Consider the following 22,963-nt stretch of genomic DNA (forward strand, 5'->3'; position numbering starts at 1 on the left):
GTCTCCGTCACCAGTGGGGTAGCACAGGGGTCAGTATTGGAGGGGATAAGAATAGAAAAATAAAATTAAAAATATATGGAATTAAAATAATTTTCCAAACTTTTCACTGGTACTGCACTTGTACCCAGGACTGACCATGACAAGGGGACATTCTCAAATGACTAAAGGAAAGAAGGCTCCTCCATTAACATAGAAGAGGATTCTTTACTGTAAAAGCAGTGAAACTATGGCTATCTGATGATGCATTACACTAGGGCAGCGATCAAAAACCTCCGGCACTCCTGCTGTTTTGAAACTACAACTCCCTGAATCCTCCTTTCATTTCTATGGGAGTTACAAAAACAGCCAAGAAAGTGTGCATGCTGGGAGTTGTAGTTTGTGAACAGCTGAAGTGCCGGAGGTTGCTGATCCCTGCACTAGGGGCTGGATGTGGGAGTATAACATGGCAAATTATCAGCACTAGACTCCTGGGCCGACGATCCAGGGAATATTATGTAAAAAAAAAAAAAAAAAAAGTATATAATTTTTTTTTATTTTTTTTTTACCATAATACAAGAATATGGTGTGCTGCGTTTTTGTATCTTTTTTTTTTTAAAGTGCATGTCAAACAGAGGCATAAAACGTGATGTGAACCCACCCTTAGATGAGTAATGTTACACACGCACACACCGTAGGCCGTCAGGATACATTTTCATAAAGCGATTTTCTCTGGACTCATTCTTAATAAAGTAAACCGCCGACGTGAGGTTTATTCCAGCTCAGATAAATATTTGAGTTGAATTTTAGGCTCAACCGATTTAGACTTTTAAAAATAATTGCATTTTCCGCTCATTTATCACGGAAATTTCCACAAGTTCAGAAGTCTGCAAATAGTCATCTTAAGCTGCAGATTAAAAGGGCTTCTAATAAAGAACAAGCGTCTTCTTGTGACCTCCTCACTCCGGTTTCTGAGGCGTGAGGACTTTTAGCCCGGACGTGTTTGCAGAGTGAAATGAGCCCAGGTTCTCCCTGGACAGGCGTACTGAAGGTCTGACTACAGGGAGGACGCCCGCTGACCACACAGTCCAATATTAGTCCTCCACCCAGGTTATGTGGGGAGTGAAAGCAAAGACTCTTCTCACAGGATGGAAATGAGGCCAAGCTAGGAAAGCTGCCATGTCCTCCACTACTAGAATTTCCATCCTCATCCCAAAACATGATGCCAACTAATCTAGGCCAATTGCAACACTCCTTAAAGGGGTATTTCAGCTTTAAGAGGGGTTTCCCCTATGCACAGAGTAGGGCTGGGACCCCCACCGATCCTGTGAACAGGGGTCTTGTTCTGATGGAGCGGCAGGTTTTGCATGCACACTGCCGCTCCATTCATTCTCTATGGATACAGCCTTAAGCTATCCCTCGTCCGCTCTCAGGATGGGTGGGGGGGGTCCCCCATCTTGTTTATAGATGATAACTTAGAAACTTGGCACAACCACTTTAAAGGTGTTATGCCATGGCTGTTGTAAAAAATGAAAATCGAACATTATAGTACACGACAGTCTCTTTCTAACACAGCTAGAACCAGCCCCGTTCCTCACATGGATCCAGAGGTCTCACCGTTCATTGCTCTGCTAGATGCTCTCCGGTTTGGTAGCCCAGTGGGCACGTCCTGTCAGGGGGGAATGTCCTTCATGCTGCAGTTCTCTCCCTATCACAGCTTTGGGGGGCATGTCCTTTCTACTGCAGTTCTCTCCCTGTAACTGTCAAAGCTTCTAACAGTTGATGCAGCTAGTGGCAGTTGAACAATGGAACTGAGCATGTGCGACCAACTCATTAGGTGGATGTGCAAATTACTATACAGATTAAACACAAGGTGGCGCCATTATAATGCAGTAAAGAGTATGTCAAAACTGGAGCATTAGAACATTTGAGAAGTAACTAGTTTTTCATGTTGAATTATATTGACATTTAATGGTGGCAGAGCCCCTTTAAAGGGAACCTGTCATCTGGATTTTGGGTATAGAGCTGAGGACATGGTTTGCTAGATGGCCGCTAGCACATCCGCAATACCCAGTCCCCATAGCTCTGTGTGCTTTTATTGTGTAAAAAAAACTATTTGATACATATGTAATTTAACCAGAGATTAGTCCTGTCCCTGACTCATCTCACGTACAGGACTCATCTCAGGTTAATTTGCATATGTATCAAATCATTTTTTTGACACAACAAAAGCACACAGAGCTATGGGGACTGGGTATTGTGGATGTGCTAGCGGCGATCTAGCAACCCATGTCCTCAGCTCTATACACAAAATCCCGGTGACAGATTCCCTTTAAGTAAATAAAGGCAATCACTGTATAATGGACATTTCTGTACTGTTCTAATACACTTTAGGGAAGAATTTGTTAAGACCAGAATTTTATACACCAGAACTGTTTCTTACGAGCGAGTCCATTGTGGGAATTGCACTCCGTGTGTGAGCATGATCCTCTGTTCTGGACTTACAGGAGCGCAGGGCATTATACTGATTTATAATGCTGTGTGCCTCTGCTTGACCTTCTACAGGATCATAGTGACAAATCTGTCACAAGACGGTCAAGCAGAGGCACACAGCATTATAAATCAGTATAATGCCCTGCGCTCCTGTAAGTCCAGAACAGAGGATCATGCTCACACGCGGATCACGATTCCCACAATGGACTCGCTCGTGAGAAATAGCCCTTAATCTGATGCAACATGTGCGCCACAGTTAGGTGCAAGCCTCTTAAAAAGGCATTGTCCATCTTTTATATCTTGATGTTTTATATACTGATTCTATTGATCCTTCAGATCGTACAGGCATGGCCAACCTGAGGCTCTCCAGCTGTTTCAAAACTACAACTCCCAGCATGCTTAGACTGCCTACAGCTATCAGCCTGCAGCAGGGCATGGTGGGAGTTGTAGTTTTACAACAGCTGGAGAGCCTCAGGTTGGCCATGCCTGAGATAGTTCATTAATATCAGATTGGTGGGGGGTTTGACACCACCTACGATCACGTTTAAATCCCCCTCTTTGCGTTTCAATTTCGACTCAATAAAATCTGTATAGCACCACCTGCTGTTTGTCCTTTTCCTTATTTCTTGTCCACCTCACTGAGGTGGTCACACGCTTTCAGTTTAAATCTTCAACTGTCACCAGCCTTATCGTCTGTTAGTAGCTGTGCCAGTTATAGGAAGAGAGCTGCAGCAAAAAGGACACGCCATCTGAGAAAGGACACACCCTCTAATAAACCACACACACACACACACAGGCTGACCTGCCAGCCTGAAAAATCTAGCAGAACAACTGGAGCAATGAATGGGGAGATCTCTGGATCCATATGAGGGACAGGGCTGGTTCTATTTTTTTTTTTTTTTTAGAAAGATTGTCATGTGCCGTTTTATTTTTTTCCACACATTATTATTTAACCCCTTTAAAAGAGCTGTTCGAGATAACTAAACCGCTAGAGATTGGTCCAGTGTATAAAGCATTACATTAGACTGTTGGTTGGCAATCCATACGTCTGCTGGGCTATACAATGTGATCGGCTTACGGCCACAGTTCACATGAATCAGTCAGACTCATCTCAGCTGTGGTGAAACTACGACTCCCAGCATGCTCCATTTATTTCTACAGAGTTCTGAGAGCAGCCAAGCAAGGGGGGGCATCTTGGGAGTTGTAGTTTTACCACAGCTGGAGTGCCAAGGTTAGCCATCACTGTTCTAGGAGTTCAATATCAATTACCAATCCTGAGCTCAGGTCATCAATTTCCAATCAGTGCTGGTCCAACGCCCGGTGCCCCAGTCACTCGGATACTTTCAGGAGCTGCTGCAGCACCGGAAACCAGGCAACAAAGCTGCAAAGTCCTGTACGCTGCGCAGTGGCTGCGGCGCTGCTGGCGTACCGCATACAGCTACTTACTCTTTGCAATCTCCTCGTTCCCAATCCATATGCTTTGCTTCAGCTGTTCAATCCTCATCTTGCAAGACATGATCTTCCATTTCTGAAAGAGAAGGATCTTACACATTCAGGAGCACAGTCATTTTAATAATTAATAAATGTGTAGTAAAATAGGACCTGGCCCCTCTCCTGACATGTCTCCTTTAGCAACTACTTGCATTCCCCGTATAATAATTCGAGTCATTCCTCTGATTGGTGAATGATTCAGTGAATTACCAGCAGTCAGCAATAAAGTTCCAGCTGGGTGTTACCAGTAGGGGTTGTGTCCCTGCACAGTCTGACACTGACAGCACTGAATGGATAATGTCAGACCAACCAGTAACACCCATCTGGACCTTTATTGCCGACTGCTTGCAATTTATTCACAACTTCTAGCAGGAATAACAGAGGAACGGTGCGTCAGAGTCATAAGAATTGATGCTCCTGAATGGTTATAACATGGGGAATGCAAGTAGTTACTAAAACAGACATGTTGATGGGTCCTTTTCAAAGAAAGCCTACTGCGATGACCGTTCACTTTAGGGAATGTAACTGCACCCCCAAATTTAACCTAAACAGCAATACATATAGAAACATAGAATGTGTCGGCAAACAAGAACCATTTGGCCCATCTAGTCTGCCCAATATACTGAATACTATGGATAGCCCCTGGCCCTATCTTATATGAAGGATGGCCTTATGCCTATCCCATGCATGCTTAAACTCCTTCACTGTATTTGCAGCTACCACTTCTGCAGGAAGGCTATTCCATGCATCCACTACTCTCTAGGATATGCCACCAATGTCAGAGAGTTGCGAGTTCCACCTCTGGGACCTGCTCCTATCTCCCAAACAGACCCGCCCAAAGTGAATGAGAGTGCACCGCGCATGAAGATAGCCGAGTGAGTACGCCTGGCTATCTTCAGAACTCCCATAGAGGGGAATGGAGGATGGCCAAGCAGTTTCATTCTGGAAAAAGGAGTAGGTCCCAGAGGTGGGACCCGCACCTATCTGACATTGGTGGCACATCCGAGTGATATGCTACCAATGTATGAGATGACAAAACTCCCTTTAAAAGACTGGCACGCCCATACAGCAGTGCGCTGGAGTGAGAGGCGTCTTATTTATTGAGACGCAGAGGACTCCTAATAATATAGACGCATCTCTGCCTCTCTGTGCCCCTAAAACTCAAATCTATGCCAGCAAGGGGTTGGAGTAGACGAGCTATAACTTACGCCACTTTCTGGTGTCCCACATGATGCATTTCAGCAAATCAGCAGCTACATAAAGGATCATATGGCCTACAGAAGACGGCATCACATCAGGCTCTCCAGAGCCGCCGACTTGCTGAGAAAGATAATTTGAGCTACCACAGAACCAGGATGAGCTTTTTTTTTTTGCGCCCCACTGTGGGGCAATGTTGAAGATGATTAGTAACTACTTGCCTTCCCCATGGAATAAGGATTCTGGAGCATCTTTCCTTATAACTCTATGTTGTACCGCTACTCTATTATTCATGCTAAAAGTTTATGACTAAACATACAACTGGGTGTTACCGGCTGGACGTGTTCGTGCACAGTCTGACACTGGCAGCACTGATTGACCCCCCCACCCAGCAGGTAACACCTAGGTGGACCTTTATAAATAAATTTCTAGTAGGAATAAAAGAGAAAAGCACAACACACAGTCTAGAATATTCATCTCACATGGAATACAATTATTTACTAAAAACGGACATGTCAGAAGTGGCAGGTCCTCTTAAGTGGGTGTAATTGTATCCTGGGGGCTGATAACCCATTTTTCAATTTCATTTTCTAACAAGTTCCCAAAGAACTCACCAGCTTATCTGCTGCCTGCTTGCCTTCTACGACTGATGCCACCCTAAAAAAGAAAAAAGATTTTAAAACACAACATTCCTCAAATAAAATAAATGCATTTTACAATCTAAAGGGTCCCATTCACACGTCTGTAGAATGGTTCCGGATCCGTTCCGCAACGAATCCGGACCCATTCATTCTTTATGGGGCCGGAAGAGATGCGGACAGCAGTGTGGCATCCGCATTTTCGTAGCGCGGCTACCGAAAAAAATAGAGCATGTCCTATTCTTGTCCGCAATTTCAGACAAGAATAGGCATTTCTATGAGGGTGCCGGCTGGATATATTGCGGATACACAATACACCAAGGACGTGTGAATGGATCCTTAAGCTTTATTCTCTACCGCAGGGGTAGGCAACCTCCGGCACTCCAGCTGTTCTGAAACTACAACTCCCAGCATGCATATTTGCTCTGCTCTTCTCAGAACTCAAATAGAAATGAGTGGAGCATGCTAGGAATTGTAGTTTCACAACAGCTGGAGTGCAGAAGGTTTCCGGCTTCTGCTCTACCGTGTAAACGTTTGCCACATTTTCAGAGAAAAACACGTTACCCGGCAGGAGTGAACATAGTGGCTGCGGTTAAAGTCCCAGCCATTGCCTACAAATCCATCATCCTCTCCTGCTCTCTGGATTTGTATAAATAAAGTTATTTGAAATGAACATGAGACAAATAACATAATGGGGGTTATTTATCAAAGACCAGCGTTTTATGCCGTTCCTTGATAGGCGTGTCCTCCGGTAAAGCATTGGCTAATTGGTCTTTGCCATAGACGGCAGCAGTGGACAGGAAGAGAGCTGATCGGCGGGAGGCCGGGTGTCGGACCCCCACCGATCTGATATTGATGACCTATCCTGAGGATAGGTCATCAATAGTAAAAAGCCCAGACAACCCCTTTAAAGAGGGGATGCAAAGATTTTAAGGATAGGCCATTAAAATCTGACCGATGGCGGTCCGACACATGCACCACTACCGATCAGCAGTTCTGTAGTAGCTCGGGAAACCTGCATAGTGGACAGAGCTGGTTACTGCAACGCTGCTTCTGTTCTGCGTCAGACTGGCCCAAAAATGGTACCAGAGGACCCTCCGGTGGGACCGGGCTCTCATACCATAGAGGGCCCCAAAAATCCAGCAGAAAAAAAAACAAAACAAAAAAAAAAACATTTGGAGCCAATCACTTGCCACTAGGGTTTATTTCTATGACTCAAAACCTATTAGACTTCACTGATGAAATAGAGGTTGGGCCCCGCCCCACAAGAATAATTTACTATAGTGGGCCTCAGGAAGCCCCAACATGGCTCCTATTCAATCCAATGGGAACAGACTGGAATAAGGGTTCATTTACACGTCCGCATCCATTCCGCAATTTTGCGGAACAGGTGCGGACCCATTTATTTTCAATGGAGCCGGAATGTGCTGTCCGCATCCGTACTTCCGGATACGCAAAAAATAGAACATGTCCTATTCTTGTCCGCAATTGCGGACAAGAAAAGGCATTTTCTATGTGCTGTCCGCAAAATGCGAAATGCACATTGCCGGTGTCCGTGTTTTACGGATCCGCAAAACACATACGGACGTGTGAATGGACCCCAAGTCTTTCGATACATTATGTACCCCCAAAAATAGGCGCAAAAAACAAACAAAAAACAAACAAACACATAAATAAAAGCACTACACCTTAAAAACGTTATAGCTTTAGGACAGCAGGGATGAAATAAAAAAGGAAAAAATATAAATAAATAGTGCAAACTCACTCAAGACCCAAAATAGCTATGTCCGCAAGGGGTTAATATCAATTATGACTGGAGCGGCAAAGACATGCACCCACTACAGGCCGGGGAGGGGTCACACGCAGCCTTACAGTCTCTGTGGAAATTACCGATCATGTCGTTTCATGTTTCCCTCTCCAACGTGAGAAGAGGACTGATCGGAGGACACTACCACCCCCAGCAGGAATTTTAATGGCCGCAGTTAGTCATTATTTCAAGTAGGACGTTTTATGTGAAGTGCCACTTACTGTTTCTGAAAATCCAGCTGCGTTTCCCTTAAGCGGTTTAATCTCTCCCTCTTGTCTGCAAACCTGAAAAAAACAAAAATTAAAAAAAAAGGATCAAAAAAAGCATTAAAGTGTTTACCGAGCAACAAAGGACTTTACTGAGCGGTTCTGGGAAATCTGCGGTTACACAGAATGTGATACGATCGCCAGAGACTATATCCCCCGGGCCAGTAACCTCTAACAGGCAGGGAGATAAGCAGCTACATGTTAGACCTGGTGCTGCTTATCCCAATGAAAATCAATCCCAAACACTTTCTCGGAAGGGGAGTCACCACAGGTCACAAGAGAGCAAAAACATTAGGCATGTTGAAATCCAACAGTCTAATCCCTTTCCCATCTGCCATTGGGAAAGGTTTAGGAAATCACCATGTACATTAGATCAGGGGTCAGCAACCTGCGGCACACCAGCTGGTGTGAAACTACAACTCTCAGCATGGTCTATTCACTTCTATGGGAGTTTTGAGAACAGCCAAGCGAGCGTGCATGCTGGGGGTCAGTTTCACCACAGCTGGCGTGCCTGAAGGTTGCTGATCCCTGCGTTAGACAGTCGGGCTGGTAGATTTGACTGTCATTCTGTAATGTGTATGGCCACCTCAAGGCTAGGGTCTTCTTCTCATACAATGGCTGCAAATCCTCAATGTTTGTCTATGATCAATCATGACGTTCACCACCATGGCTGACCACACACGGGACCACTCCATGACAAATCTGCCTAGTGATGTACAGTCTCGTGCCCTGGACACACAGATTCGCCGTTCAATAGCAGGAAAGATTTTGTTATGCGAGGACCTATCCTCAGGATAGGACATCAGTATCAGATTTTAGGGGGGTCCGACTCCTGGCACCCTTTGGACAAACCAAAGTCAGTACAGGCAGAGTTCGTTCACTTCGGTAAACAGACAGCAAGCCTGGGTAGGGAGCTCAGGGTCAACTATGGGAGTCAGGTCAGGCAGTAGAGAGTCAAATCCGGTAAACAAGCAGAGGTCAAGCTCAGGAAACCAGAGCAGAATAACAGCACACATTCACAGGGTTTAGCAAACTACAGAACCTATTGCTCAGGCACCCTTCCACAGCAAAAGGCACCTAAAAGAGCCCAGCACAAGCAATCATTGGCGACAATGGGACCAGAGCAGACACTGACCGGTGGCTGGAGAGCGCTACTGGAGAGGCAACTATTCTGCTCCTGCCGGAGGATCAGAAATGAGGCACATCCTCTGTGAGGCAGAAGGAAGTCTATGGCAGCTCGGAACTGCTGTAGTTTAATGTCTTCTTTTGCACCAAAAGACCAGTGCAAATGAACATGAAGGTGCTGAACCCACCTTTTTGGAAAGCGGCTAGGGCGGCATAAAAAAAACACCACTTGTGGCAAAAGTTATTTTTCTGCAAGAAAACTGGCTCAGGAAGATAATAAATCTCCCCCAATGTCCACATGCACGGGCAGTTTTTGGGGCAATATTTGCTGGGGGGGGGGGGGGGGGGGGACAGGACACACACAAGCTTCTAGTCTACGGAAAATATGAGTTTCAGGATGCATTTTTCCACTACTGACATTTATTTCACTTAGTTTTTATTTTGTTATTTCTCCTTTTGGCGTCCTTTCAGCTAAATGGTTTAGCTGTTTTTATCGTCCCAATTTATAGAGAATTTTTATATATATATAAATAAGCATGTGATATGGGAAAAAAACATGAGGTTTTCGTGTGCTTTTTTCAGCAGCAGTGTAGGCGGCCTTACGAGTTAGATTTTTTTTTTAGATTTTTAGGGCTATTAGTGTGAACACTAGCCAAAGCACACGCAGCGACAGCTGCCCCAGATCTTCCACATACAGTCATTGAAGGAAATGTGAGTCTCTCACGTAAGTACGCATGGTTCACGTTAACCCTTTGCTGGTCCTATAGTTTAGGAAAAGGTGGTCTTTTTTTGGTTTGACGGCTGTCGGAGGGCAGGGCCGCTGCAGAGTGGAATGAGGTCCAACGAGCCGAGATAGACATGACTCCAAACATCACGTCCTGCGTGCTGGAGGAGGACGCGGGGATAAACGTCCTCCGGCCTTGATCTATACACAGTGTGTGAGATCATCACAGCCTCAGATCTACTACAGGAGCACGCCCATCGCTTTTAAGGGCTCATGCACACGAACGTATTTTCTTTCCTGTGTCCGTTCTGGGTTTTTTTTGCGGACCGTATGTAAAACTAATCACTTCAATGGGTCCGGAAAAAAAAAAAATAAAAAAATAGAACATGCCCCATTAATGTCTGTATTACGGACAAAGGTAGTACTGTTCTATGAAGGACCAGCTGTTCTGTTCCGCAAAATACGGAATGCACATAGATGTCATCCGTATTTCTTGCGGATCAGTTTTTTGCAGACCGCAGAATACATACGGTCAGTGTGCATGAGCCCTAAAGGGAAGGTCTCTGAATGGGATTCTGGGTGATAACCAAGATGGATCATCCCTGCACCCAGCTTTACTGACTGCTAAAGGGTCTAGTTATGGGGAGCCCAGTCCTGTGTTCCTATACCGCTGTGTGACTGGGCAGTTCACCTACTCCCTCCTAAAACATGCCGGACCCCGGGGGAGCGGGAAGGTACTAGAATGAAGAGAGCAGCTATGTTTCTCTAATTTTAGACAAGATGAAAATTAGCCAATTTTGTGGGGGGTTTTTCCGGCCGATCCAATGATCTGAGGTATAAGGGTACGGCTACACCACGACGTTGCACATAATGATGGTCAATGCAATACGCCACTCGCTTGTGACTTGCCAAATCACAGATCTAAAGAAAAAAACTTAAAAAGTTGCGCAACAGCAAGTTGCAGACAAACGGCACATATTCTTGTGTTGCGCGACACGTGCCAACGTGTACCATAATTGATCGGCCCGCTCTAATGAAGATCTGAACCGGACGCAGAGGAAACATGAAGCAAATGTCTACAATCACTGTCTTTAATGGCGTTTTCTTATTTTAGGTGGTGGGGGGCGCGAATCGACTTGTCCCACGGGTACTATTTTGGGGCAGTTACAAACGTGATGTATGCCACATTTCATGGGTGGTTTTACATTGTGCAGCCCACAGCATAGCTCTTCCAGTAGCTCATTCACCACTGTGTTAAAGAGAGTACATGAGGGAGCCATTTTTAAATTGGCGGACATACCAGGTAAGGTAACTTTCATACTTGCTGCAGAGTGATCCGGCAATCTGCATGCAAACGGAAAGCATTTGTAAACTGATCCGTCTGTCATACGGACAAACAAATCAGTTTCTATTTTATTTCACATTTTTACGGATCTGGCATAGCAGTGTTTTTTAAATGCCAGATCCGGCACGAATACATTTCTATGGAAATCTTCAGGCAAGTGTTCCACATTTTTGGCCGTAGATAAAACCGTAGCATGCTGCGGTATTATCTCCGTTCTGAAATGTCAAAAAGACATCTTGATGCATCCTGAACTGAATGCAGAGCATGGAGATAAAACTGATAGGTTTATTTTCCGGTATCGAGCCCTTAGGACGGAACTCAGTGCCGGAAATGAAAAACGCTAGTGTGAAAGTAGCCTAACTAATAGCTGCAACAGCGTGCACTTAAGGGGTTGTCCTACGAAAAATATTCTATAGTTTTCAAACCAGTGCCTGGATCTGAATACTTTTGTAATTAAAAATCTCTCTATAGCGCCACCTGCTGTTTGCTTTTTTTATTTTTATTTTTTTCGTATTTCTTTGTCCGTCTCACTGAGATGGCCACACATGCTCAGCTTCATTCTTCAAGGGGTTCTCCGGGCTTTTAATATTAATGACCTATCCTCAGTATAGGTCATCAATAGTGTTGAGCGAACTTGTGTTTTAAGTTTGGCGTCTAAAGTTCGGGTTATCGAAACATCGCGTTATGGATTCCGCTACCACAGACCATAAGTTATGGTCCGTGGTAGCGGAATCCATAACGCGATTCTTCGATAACCCGAACTTTAGACGCCAAACTTAAACACAAGTTCGCTCAACACTAGTCATCAATAATCAGATTGACGGGGGTCCGACACCCGGCACCACTGCCAATCAGCTTTATAAAAAGGGAAGGCGTGCGCAGTGCAGTCTCCCTTCTCTCTTCCTGCTCACCATAGACCTAGCAGCAGCGAGCAGGGAGACTGCACGTGATGCACTGCGCGTGCCTTCCCACAGCTGATCGGCGGGGATGCCGGGTAGAGATGAGCAAAGTTTGGGAAAATTCCATTCGGCTGCTTCGCTGAATTTGACCAAAGAAATTAGCTTCGTAACGAATAACTTTGTCTCAAGTAGCGGGTGCAATGACAGGGAGCTGCGATTGCGCCGCTCCCCATCATTGTACCCCTCAGATGCTGCGTTCATACATGACTGTAGCATCTGAGAGTGAAAAGTGTAAAATTAACAGAAAAAATAAAAAATTAAATACTTACAGTCTCCATTTGCTCACAACGGGGCGGCCGCTGCCATTTTGATTGAAGATCTGGTCCGAGAGGACGTCACCACGCGCAGGATTTCGCCTGAGATAGTCAATCAGGATGGCCACAGCCAGCCCATCATGAGCAAATAGAGGCGGCAAGTATGATTTCATGGCTACTTTCACACTAGCGGCAGCCTTCTCTGGCAGGCTGTCTCGGCAGGGGAACAGCCTGCCGAAACTGCGCTGCCGCTAGTGCACCGTGCCGCCAGAAGTCTGCTCCGCCCCATTCACAGCATATTTTTTTTTTTACACTATTTCAGGTTAAATCGAGTCACTACCACGAAGCACGAGGAAATTCGGCTTCGCGGTAAATTGAATTTATCCTGAAATTCGGATCAAAGTACTCTTCGTTGGATTTGATTAGCTCAACTCTAGTGCTGGGTGTCGGACCCCCGCCGATCTGATATTGATTAACTATCCTGAGGCTATGTCATCAATATTAAGAGCCCGGAAAAAACCCTTTCAACTGCCTCCCGAGCTGTGATAGGGAGAGCTACAGCGGAAAATGCTGTCCCCCTGAGCTGCAGCAGAAAGGACACTTCCCCTGAGCTGTCAGCTTGATATAAATCCAGCAGAGCAATGAATGAGGAGATCTCTGGATCCATGTGAGGTACAGGGCTGGTTCTAGCTTTGTTAGGAAGAGATTATCATGTACTATATGATGTCTGATCTTCATTTTTTATATTAGTCATCGGAGAACCCCTTTAAGGCTACTTTCATACTTCGCGTCATGGATGGATCAGTTCAGATAATACAACCGCATGCATCCGTTCTGAACGGATCCGTTTGTATTATCTTTAACATTGCCAAGATGGATCTGTCTTGAACACCATTGAAAGTCAATGTAGGACGGATCCGTTTTCTATTGTGTCAGAGAAAACTGATCCGTCCCCATTGACTTACATTGTAAGTCAGGACGGATCCGTTTGGCTCAGTTTCGGCAGACGGACATCAAGACGCTGCAAGCAGCGTTTTGGTGTCCGTCTCCAAAGCGGAATGGAGATGGAACTGATGCATTCTGAGCGGATCCTTTTCCATTCAGAAGCATTCGAATGCAAACTGATCCATTTTGGACGGCTTGTAAGAGCCCTGAACGGATCTCGCAAACCGAAAGCCAAAACGCGAGTGTGAAAGTAGACTAACTGCTCCTCCCAATCACACAAAAAAAAAAAAAAAAAAAAATTTTTAAAAATTAAATAAAATAAAAAACCACAGCGTAATAGAGAAAAAGACTGGACATGTTGTGTAAGTGCAGAAATTGACCTGCTATGCAGATTTAAAAATCAGCAGCATGTCAATTGTTTCTGCGGATTTTAGTTTTTGCAATGCAAGCGGTGAGATTCGGGCAAATCCGCAAGTAACATACAGAGATTTTAGTGCGGAAAAACAACAAATTTGCATGAAAATCTGCTCTGAAAAAGAAATGTTTTCTTAACCACTTCAGCCCCGCTAGGCTGAAACCCCCTTCATGACCAGAGCACTTTTTACACTTCGGCACTACACTCGTTTCACCGTTTATCGCTCGGTCATGCAACTTACCACCCAAATGAATTTTACCTCCTTTTCTTCTCACTAATGGAGCTTTCATTTGGTGGTATTTTATTGCTGCTGACATTTTTACTTTTTTTGTTATTAATCAAAATGTAACGATTTTTTTGCAAAAAAATGTCATTTTTCACTTTCAGCTGTAAAATTTTGCAAAAAAAAAACGACATCCATATATAATTTTTCGCCAAATTTATTGTTCTACATGTCTTTGATAAAAAAATAATGTTTGGGTAAAAGTTATAGCATTTACAAACTATGGTACAAAAATGTGAATTTCCGCTTTTTGAAACAGCTCTGACTTTCTGAGCACCGGTCATGATTCCTGAGGTTCTACAATGCCCAGACAGTACAAACACCCCACAAATTACCCCATTTCGGAAAGTAGACACCCTAAGGTATTCGCTGATGGGCATAGTGAGTTCATAGAACTTTTTATTTTTTGTCACAAGTTAGCGGAAAATGATGATTTTATTTTTTTTCTCTTTTTTCCTTACAAAGTCTCATATTCCACTAACTTGCGACAAAAAATAAAAAATTCTAGGAACTCGCCATGCCCCTCACGGAATACCTTGGGGTGTCTTCTTTCCAAAATGGGGTCACTTGTGGCGTAGTTATACTGCCCTGGCAATTTAGGGGCCCATATGTGTGAGAAGAACTTTGCAATCAAAATCTGTAAAAAATGACCGGTGAAATCCGAAAGGTGCTCTTTGGAATATGTGCCCCTTTGCCCACCTTGGCATCAAAAAAGTGTCACACATCTGGTATCGCCGTACTCAGGAGAAGTTGGGGAATGTGTTTTGGGGTGTCATTTTACATATACCCATGCTGGGTGAGAGAAATATCTTGGCAAAAGACAACTTTTCCCATTTTTTTATACAAAGTTGGCATTTGACCAAGATATTTTTCTCACCCAGCATGGGTATATGTAAAATGACACCCCAAAACACATTGCCCAACTTCTCCTGAGTACGGCGATACCAGATGTGTCACACTTTTTTGCAGCCTAGATGCGCAAAGCGGCCCAAATTCCTTTTAGGAGGGCATTTTTAGACATTTGGATCCCAGACTTCTTCTCACACTTTCGGGCCCCTAAAAAGCCAGGGCAGTATAAATACCCCACATGTGACCCCACTTTGGAAAGAAGACACCCCAAGGTATTCAATGAGGGGCCTGGCGAGTTCCTAGAATTTTTTATTTTTTTTGCATAAGTTAGCGGATATTGATTTTTTTTAGTTTTTTTCTCACAAAGTCTCACTTTCCGCTAACTTAGGACAAAAATTTCAATCTTTCATGGACTCAATATGCCCCTCACGGAATACCTTGGGGTGTCTTCTTTCCGAAATGGGGTCACATGTGGGGTATTTATACTGCCCTGGCTTTTTAGGGGCCCTAAAGTGTGAGAAGAAGTCTGGAATATAAATGTCTAAAAATGTTTACGCATTTGGATTCTGTGAGGAGTATGGTGAGTTCATGTGAGATTTTATTTTTTGACACAAGTTAGTAGAATGAGACTTTGTAAGAAAAAACAAAACAAAACAAACAAAAATTTCCGCTAACTTGTGCCCAAAAAAATGTCTGAATGGAGCCTTACAGGGGGGGGTGATCAATGACAGGGGGGTGATCAATGACAGGGGGGTGATCACCCATATAGACTCCCTGATCACCCCCCTGTCATTGATCACCCCCCCTGTAAGGCTCCATTCAGACATCCGCATGATTTTTTACGGATCCATGGATACATGGATCGTATCCACAAAACACATGCGGACGTCTGAATGGAGCCTTACAGGGGGGTTATCAATGACAGGGGGTGATCAGGGTGATCACCCCCCTGTCACTGATCACCCCCCCTGTAAGGCTCCATTCAGACATCCGCATGATTTTTTACGGATCCATGGATACATGGATCGGATCCACAAAACACATGCGGACGTCTGAATGGAGCCTTACAGGGGGTTATCAATGACAGGGGGTGATCAGGGTGATCACCCCCCTGTCACTGATCACCCCCTCTGTAAGGCTCCATTCAGACATCCGCATGATTTTTACGGATCCATGGATCGGATCCACAAAACACATGCGGACGTCTGAATGGAGCCTTACAGGGGGGTGATCAATGACAGGGGGGTGATCAGGGAGTGTATATGGGTGATCACCCGCCTGTCATTGATCACCCCCTGTAAGGCTCCATTCAGACGTCCGCATGTGTTTTGCGGATCCGATCCATGTATCCATGGATCCGTAAAAATCATGCGGACGTCTGAATGGAGCCTTACAGGGGGGTGATCAATGACAGGGGGGTGATCAATGACAGGGGCTGATCAGGGAGTGTATATGGGTGATCACCCGCCTGTCATTGATCACCCCCCTGTAAGGCTCCATTCAGACGTCCGCATGATTTTTACGGATCCATGGATCGGATCCACAAAACACATGCGGACGTCTGAATGGAGCCTTACAGGGGGGTGATCAATGACAGGGGGGTGATCAGGGAGTGTATATGGGTGATCACCCGCCTGTCATTGATCACCCCCTGTAAGGCTCCATTCAGACGTCCGCATGTGTTTTGCGGATCCGATCCATGTATCCATGGATCCGTAAAAATCATGCGGACGTCTGAATGGAACCTTACAGGGGGGTGATCAATGACAGGGGGGTGATCAATGACAGGGGGTGATCAGGGAGTGTATATGGGTGATCACCCTCCTGTCATTGATCACCCCCCTGGTAAGGCTCCATTCAGACGTCCGTATGCTTTTTGCGGATCCGATCCATGTATCCGTGGATCCGTAAAAATCATACGGACGTCTGAACGGAGCCTGACAGGGGGGTGATCAATGACAGGGCGGTGATCAATGACAGGGGGGTGATCAGGGAGTTTATATGGGGTGATCATGGGTGATCAGGGGTTTATAAGGGGTTAATAAGTGACGGGGGGGGGGGGGGGTGGTGTAGTGTAGTGTGGTGTTTGGTGCGACTGTACTGAGCTACCCGAGTCCTCTGGTGGTCGATCCTAACAAAAGGGACCACCAGAGGACCAGGTAGGAGGTATATTAGACGCTGTTATGAAAACAGCGTCTAATATACCTGTTAGGGGTTAAAAAATTCGGATCTCCAGCCTGCCAGCGAGCGATCGCCGCTGGCAGGCTGGAGATCCACTCGCTTACCTTCCGTTCCTGTGAGCGCGCGCGCCTGTGTGCGCGCGTTCACAGGAAATCTCGGCTCTCGCGGGAGGACGCGTATATGCGTCCACCCAGAAGAGCAGGACCGCCGGCAGGACGCAATCCTGCGTACGGTGGACCTGAGGTGGTTAAAGGGGTCGTCTCACTTCAGCAAGTGGCATTTATCATGTAGAGAAAGTAATACAAGGCACTGACTAATGTATTGTGATTGTCCATATTGCTTCCTTTGCTGGCTGGATTCATTTTTCCATCCCATTATGCACTGCTCGTTTCCATGGTTTCGACCACCCTGCAATCCATCAGTGGTGGTCGTGCTTGCACACTATAGGAAAAAAGCGCTGCCCTCTCTGGTGGCCGGGACCGTGGGAACTCACATAGGCTGGTGCTTTTTCCTATAGTGTGCAAACACGACCACCGCTGCTGGCCTGCAGGGTGGTCGTAACCATGGAAACGAGCAGTGTATAGTTTGATGGAAAAATGAATCCAGCCAGCAAAGGAGGCAATATGGACAATCACAGTACATTAGTAAGTGCCTTGTATTAACTTTCTCTACATGATTAATGTTGTTTGCTGAAATGAGACAACCCCTTTAATGTTATTTTTTTTTAAATCTTCCCTATAGAGAAGTTTATAAGAAAACGCCATAGTTGAAGCAAAAAAAAAAAAAAACAACTGCCTTACATGCTGTAGGTGAACCAACCCACCCTTTTGAGCATTCAGTCCTAGATATTATAGTTTCCTCTAAGGCTACTTTCACACTAGCGTTCGGGGCTCCGCTTGCGAGTTCCGTTTGAAGGCTCTCACAAGCGGCCCCGAACGCATCCGTCCAGCCCTAATGCATTCCGAGTGGACGCGGATCCGCTCAGAATGCATCAGTCTGGCACCGTCTGTCCTCCGCTCAGCGGGCTGCTTGCAGCGTTCGGGTGTTCGCCTGGCCGTGCGGAGGCAAACGGATCCGTCCAGAGTTACAATGGAAGTCAATGGGGGCGGATCCGTTTGAAGGTGACACAATATGGTGCAATTTTCAAACGGATCCGTCCCCCATTGACTTTCAATGTAAAGTCTGGACGGATCCGTCTGAATACAAATTACAGACTTTTTTCTGAAGTATAATGCAAACGGTTCCGTTCTGAACGGATACCATCGTTTGCATTATAGGAGCGGATCCATCTGTACAAATACCAGACGGATCCGCTCCGAACGCAAGTGTGAAAGTAGCCTAACTTGGCCATTTTTTCTTTTACATCTTGCATTACGTTCATCGCTGACAGCGCCACCTTATAGATCTCAGCAGACCTGAAAATTTACATAGTTATACCGGTCGATGTCACCCTAATGCACGGCAGGCACCATAATCACTACAAAGCAATTAGCAGAATGTAATTGACCTGTTCACATCCGGTGGAACAATTAACACGCTGCCAGGAATGACAACCTGACGCGCGAACAGTCCTGAGCGCGCGTTACCGGAGGAGAGGGACGACACTATATTAAATTACTGCAAACACATCCAGGTACCGATGAGAACATAAATATAGGACCTTAAGGGGGAACCTATAAAGAAGAAAAACATAGTGTGGTGGGCAAGATGGCCGACACTCCAAATACAAGGCGTATCTATATGGGCGAGTATCTAGCACCTGCTGTGTCAGCAGAACGCCGCTCCCAAGATCTCCAGGAGTGAATTTGGCATTCAGGCACACCGTGTTACACAACACGTATCACAAGGACTGAGTAAAATAAGATCCGATCGAGGTCACGATCAGTGGGGGGACTCCACACTGAACACAGAGGGGGGAAGGGGAACAGTAACTGGGCCTGGAAACAGGTCACCTCCTAGACAACCCTAATCCGGGCCCTGACTACCTATCAATATGAATAGAGAAGGTAGGAATATTCATATGCTGGATACCATAAGTATAGGACCAGAGACAACCCATTCCCAGATGGACGAATGGAAGTCTACGTCTCAGGCCCAGATACAACAGGGAATATAACAATACAAACAAATGCGATACTTAACTTCTATAGAAATGGAAGAACAGGCACAACAGAGACGACCTCACACCAGCTCAGCCAAACCCAAAAGAAGCTACCGCATAGTCAGAAGGGTGGGGTGAGACTATAAAGGGTAGAAGTGATGACCACTGAGCAACAGCTGAGACAAGGGAAGTGGTCATTAACCCTATCAACACTGAATCAAGAGAAATCAAGGAGGCTGTTAGATTCCTCCACGCTCAGCCAGTCTCCTTGATTTCCTGACAGTCACCTGAGGGACCGTGACACACATACAGTCGTTGCCAAAGGGTTCTGAAGACCGACTCAAATTTTGGCTTTCACAAAGTTTGCTGCTTCAGTTTTTCTGGTTTCAATTTGCATTAACTCTAGACGGTTATGAAGAGTGATCAGATGACTTACAATTAATTTCCAAGTCATTCCCTGCCATGAAAAGTGACAGAATCACAAAAAAAAAACAACGACATTTCAGCCCTGCCACTAAATGACCTGCTAACATAATTTCAGTGATCTTCTCGTTAGCTCAGGTAAAAGTGTTAGGCCTCATGCACAAGGCCGTTGTTCTGGTCCGCATCAGAGCCGCAAATTGCGGAACGCACACGGACGCCATCCGTGTTTTGCGGATGGCAAAACACTCAACGGTCGTGTGCATGTAGCCTTAACAAGCTGATATCATGCTGACTGAATAAGAAGAGCAAAGTGGTTGCTTTAAAAGTGGGGGTGGTGCTTGAAAACATTGTCTTCTTCTGTTAACCATGGTTACCTCCAAAGAAACACGTGCAGTCATCATTGCTTTGAGTTAAAAGGGCTTCACAAGGCAAGGACATTGCCGATTGCAAGATTGTATCTAAATCAAGCATTTATCAGAGCAACAAGAACTTCAAGGAGAGAGGTCCCATTGCTTTGAAGAAGGCTTCAGGGAACCTAAGAAAGTCCAGCAAGTGCCAGGACCATCTCCTAAAGAGAATTCAGCTACGGGATCGGGTCACCACCAGTGCAAGAACTTGCTCAGGAATGGCAGCAGGCGGGTGCGAGTGCGTCTGCATGCACAGTGAGGCAAAGGGTTTTGGGGGAGGGCCTGGTGTCAAGAAGGGTCAGCAAAGAAGCCACTTCTCTCCAAGAAAAACCAGGCATGCCAGGGCGAACTGCAGAAGTCTTGGAAAAGAAGGGCCAACATTGGAAATACTAAGGCTTCTTTCACACGGGCGAGAATTTCCGCGCGGGTGCAATGCGTGAGGTGAACGCATTGCAGCCGCACTGAATCCGGACCCATTCATTTCTATGCGGCTGTGCACATGAATGGTGATTTTCACGCATCACTTGTGCTTTGCCTGAAAATCGCAGCAATGCTCCTCTTTGTGCGTTTTTCACGCAACGCAGGCCCCATAGAAGTGAATTGGGCTGCGTGAAAATCGCAAGCATGTGCGGTGCAATTTTCACGCATGGTTGCTAGGAGACAATCGGGATGGAGACCCGAACATTATTAATTTTCCCTTGTAACATGGTTATAAGGGAAAATAATAGCATTCTTAATACAGAATGCTTAGTAAAACAGCGCTGGAGGGGTTAAAAAAATAATAATATATAAATTATTTAACTCTCCTTAATCCACTAGTTCGCGCAGCCCGGCTTCTCTTCTTTCTTCCTCCTCTTCTTCGCTGTGCAGGAGGAAAAGGACCTGTGGTGACGTCACTGCGCTCATCACGTGGTCCGTCACATGATCCATCACCATGGTGATGGATCATGTGATGAGCGCAGTGATGTCATCAAAGGTCCTTTACCCAGGTCCTGAAGAAAGAAGAGAAGCCGGGCTGCGCGAACAAGTTGATTAAGGAGAGTTAAGGAGAGTTAAATAAATTTAAAAAAATTAACCCCTCCAGCACTGTATTCAGAATGCTATTATTTTCCCTTATAACCATGTTATAAGGGAAAATAATACAATCTACACAACACCAAACCCGAACTTCTGTGAAGAAGTCCAGGTTTGGGTACCAAACATGCCGATTTTTCTCACGCGCGTGCAAAACGCATTAAAAGGTTTTGCACTCGCGTGGAAAAAATCGCGCATTTTCCCTCGACGCACCCACATCTTATCCGGCCCAAATCCATGACGCTCGTGTGAAAGAGGCCCAAGCCTTTGTAGAATCTTTATGGATTTGTCAATAAAAGTAAAAAAAAATAATAAAAAAAAAAAATTATGAAACGTTTATAATTGCACTTCAGTATACCACAGAAACAAAAAGATACAAAAACACAGAAGCAGCAAACTGTGTGAAAACCAAAAATTTGTATCAGTCTCAAAACCTTTGACCACAACTAGCAAAATAAAAAAAAAAGGGGTTGCCCCATCAGGAAGCCCCCCTTTTCTATTCATGACCCAAGCTTATCGGAATTCCTAGATAATCAGACAGAAAAAAGGAAATGAACATATAACCCAGACTATTCAGTCATTTACTTTTCATTGATAACATGATAAGTTATTGGTAACTCTCTAACTATAGGGTGGCGTAGTGCTCAGCGCTGGGGTCCTGGGTCAGAGTCCGACATCTGCATGGAGTTTGTATGTGCGTGCGTTTCCTCCAGGTACTGCGGTTTCCTCCCACACTCCCAACACATACTGATGGTGAGCCCCATTGGGGACAGCTTGATGCTAACGTCTGTAAAGCGCTGCAGAATATGTCAGCGCTATATAAGTGAGTGTAATAAATAAATAACTACATTTTCCAGTCCCCAACATTTTGCAAAGGCACAACCCAACCACCAGGTGGCGCTGTGAGTATGATGACAGTCAAGCAGGTCACATTCATCATTGTGACCTCTCATGGCCTGAGCTGTATGCAGAAGTATTCCTGGAAAGTGTCGTCAGTAAAGCACCGCCGCCGTCACAGATTTTCTTCCACTCAGCATTTCATTTCTAGTCATTTAACCCATAGTGCATTTATCACTGAATGAAAGTTGCCCAAACCTGCAGATTTTAGGCCGATTTGTCTGGCGGCCGGATCGTCCTCCACTACTTGGATCCCTACGCGTCTACTCCTTTGTTCCTGTGGAAGATAAGCTGCTGCCAAACACCCGGCAGCTGCTTATCTCAAGGTATATTAACATTACACAAAATCTTTTAAAGGGGTATTCCCAGATTTAACCATTAACGGCCTTCTTCAGAATAGGCCATCAATATCTGACCCTACCGATCAGCTTTTTTTGTTGTTGCGGTACCTCCTGAAAAACACAGCGCCACCCCCCACTTTGTAGTGGACAGAACTGGTTACTGCAGCGCGGCTTCCATTGAAGTCAATGAGAGCAATTCCGGAGTCACCAGCTCCGTCGTCTACACAATGGACCAAACTGTGTAGTTCCGACGCCAAAGCGACCCCGAAACAGCTGATTGATGGGGGCTTTAAAGGGGTTGTCCAGGAATACGTAAGCTTTAACTGATGCCTCTGCCACTGAAAGATACATACTTACTGCTCCTCAATGCTCGGGCTCCCACGTGTCCATCTTCCGGTCCGCAGCTTCCTCAAGCGCACAGGCTACCCGCACCCAGGTGGATTAGGTCCCCCCCACCCCTAATGGAAAAACTGCAGCGTAAGGGCTCATGTACACAAACGTATTTTCTTTCCCAGTGCGTTCCTTTTTTTTTTTTTTTTTACGGACCGTAGGCGGAAGCATTCATTTCAACGGGTCCGCAAAAAACGGAAAGGACTGTGTGCATTCTGTATGTCCGTTCCGCAAAAAAAAATAGAACATGTCCTATTATTGTCCGCATTACGGACAAGGATAGGACTGTTTTATTAGGGGCCGGCCGTGAATGCACACGGACGACATCCGTATTTTTTGCGGACTGCAAAATACATATGTGGTTCACCAGTGAATATTTGTG

General features: G+C 45.4%; 1 protein-coding gene across 1 annotated transcript in view; it reads right to left on the reverse strand.

Moving 5' to 3' along the window:
* ATG14 (autophagy related 14) overlaps positions 1-22,963 on the reverse strand; it is a 37,847-nt gene that overhangs the window by 11,935 nt on the left and 2,949 nt on the right. Inside the window, exons 2-4 of the mRNA XM_044271742.1 lie at positions 7,824-7,886; positions 5,772-5,814; positions 3,916-3,997 (exon numbers count right to left, since the gene is read on the reverse strand). Coding sequence (XP_044127677.1) covers positions 3,916-3,997; positions 5,772-5,814; positions 7,824-7,886 — 188 coding nt within the window. The remainder of the gene's footprint in view (positions 1-3,915; positions 3,998-5,771; positions 5,815-7,823; positions 7,887-22,963) is intronic.

This window comes from Bufo gargarizans, chromosome 11 (assembly GCF_014858855.1).
Source record: "Bufo gargarizans isolate SCDJY-AF-19 chromosome 11, ASM1485885v1, whole genome shotgun sequence".
NCBI lineage: Eukaryota > Metazoa > Chordata > Amphibia > Anura > Bufonidae > Bufo > Bufo gargarizans.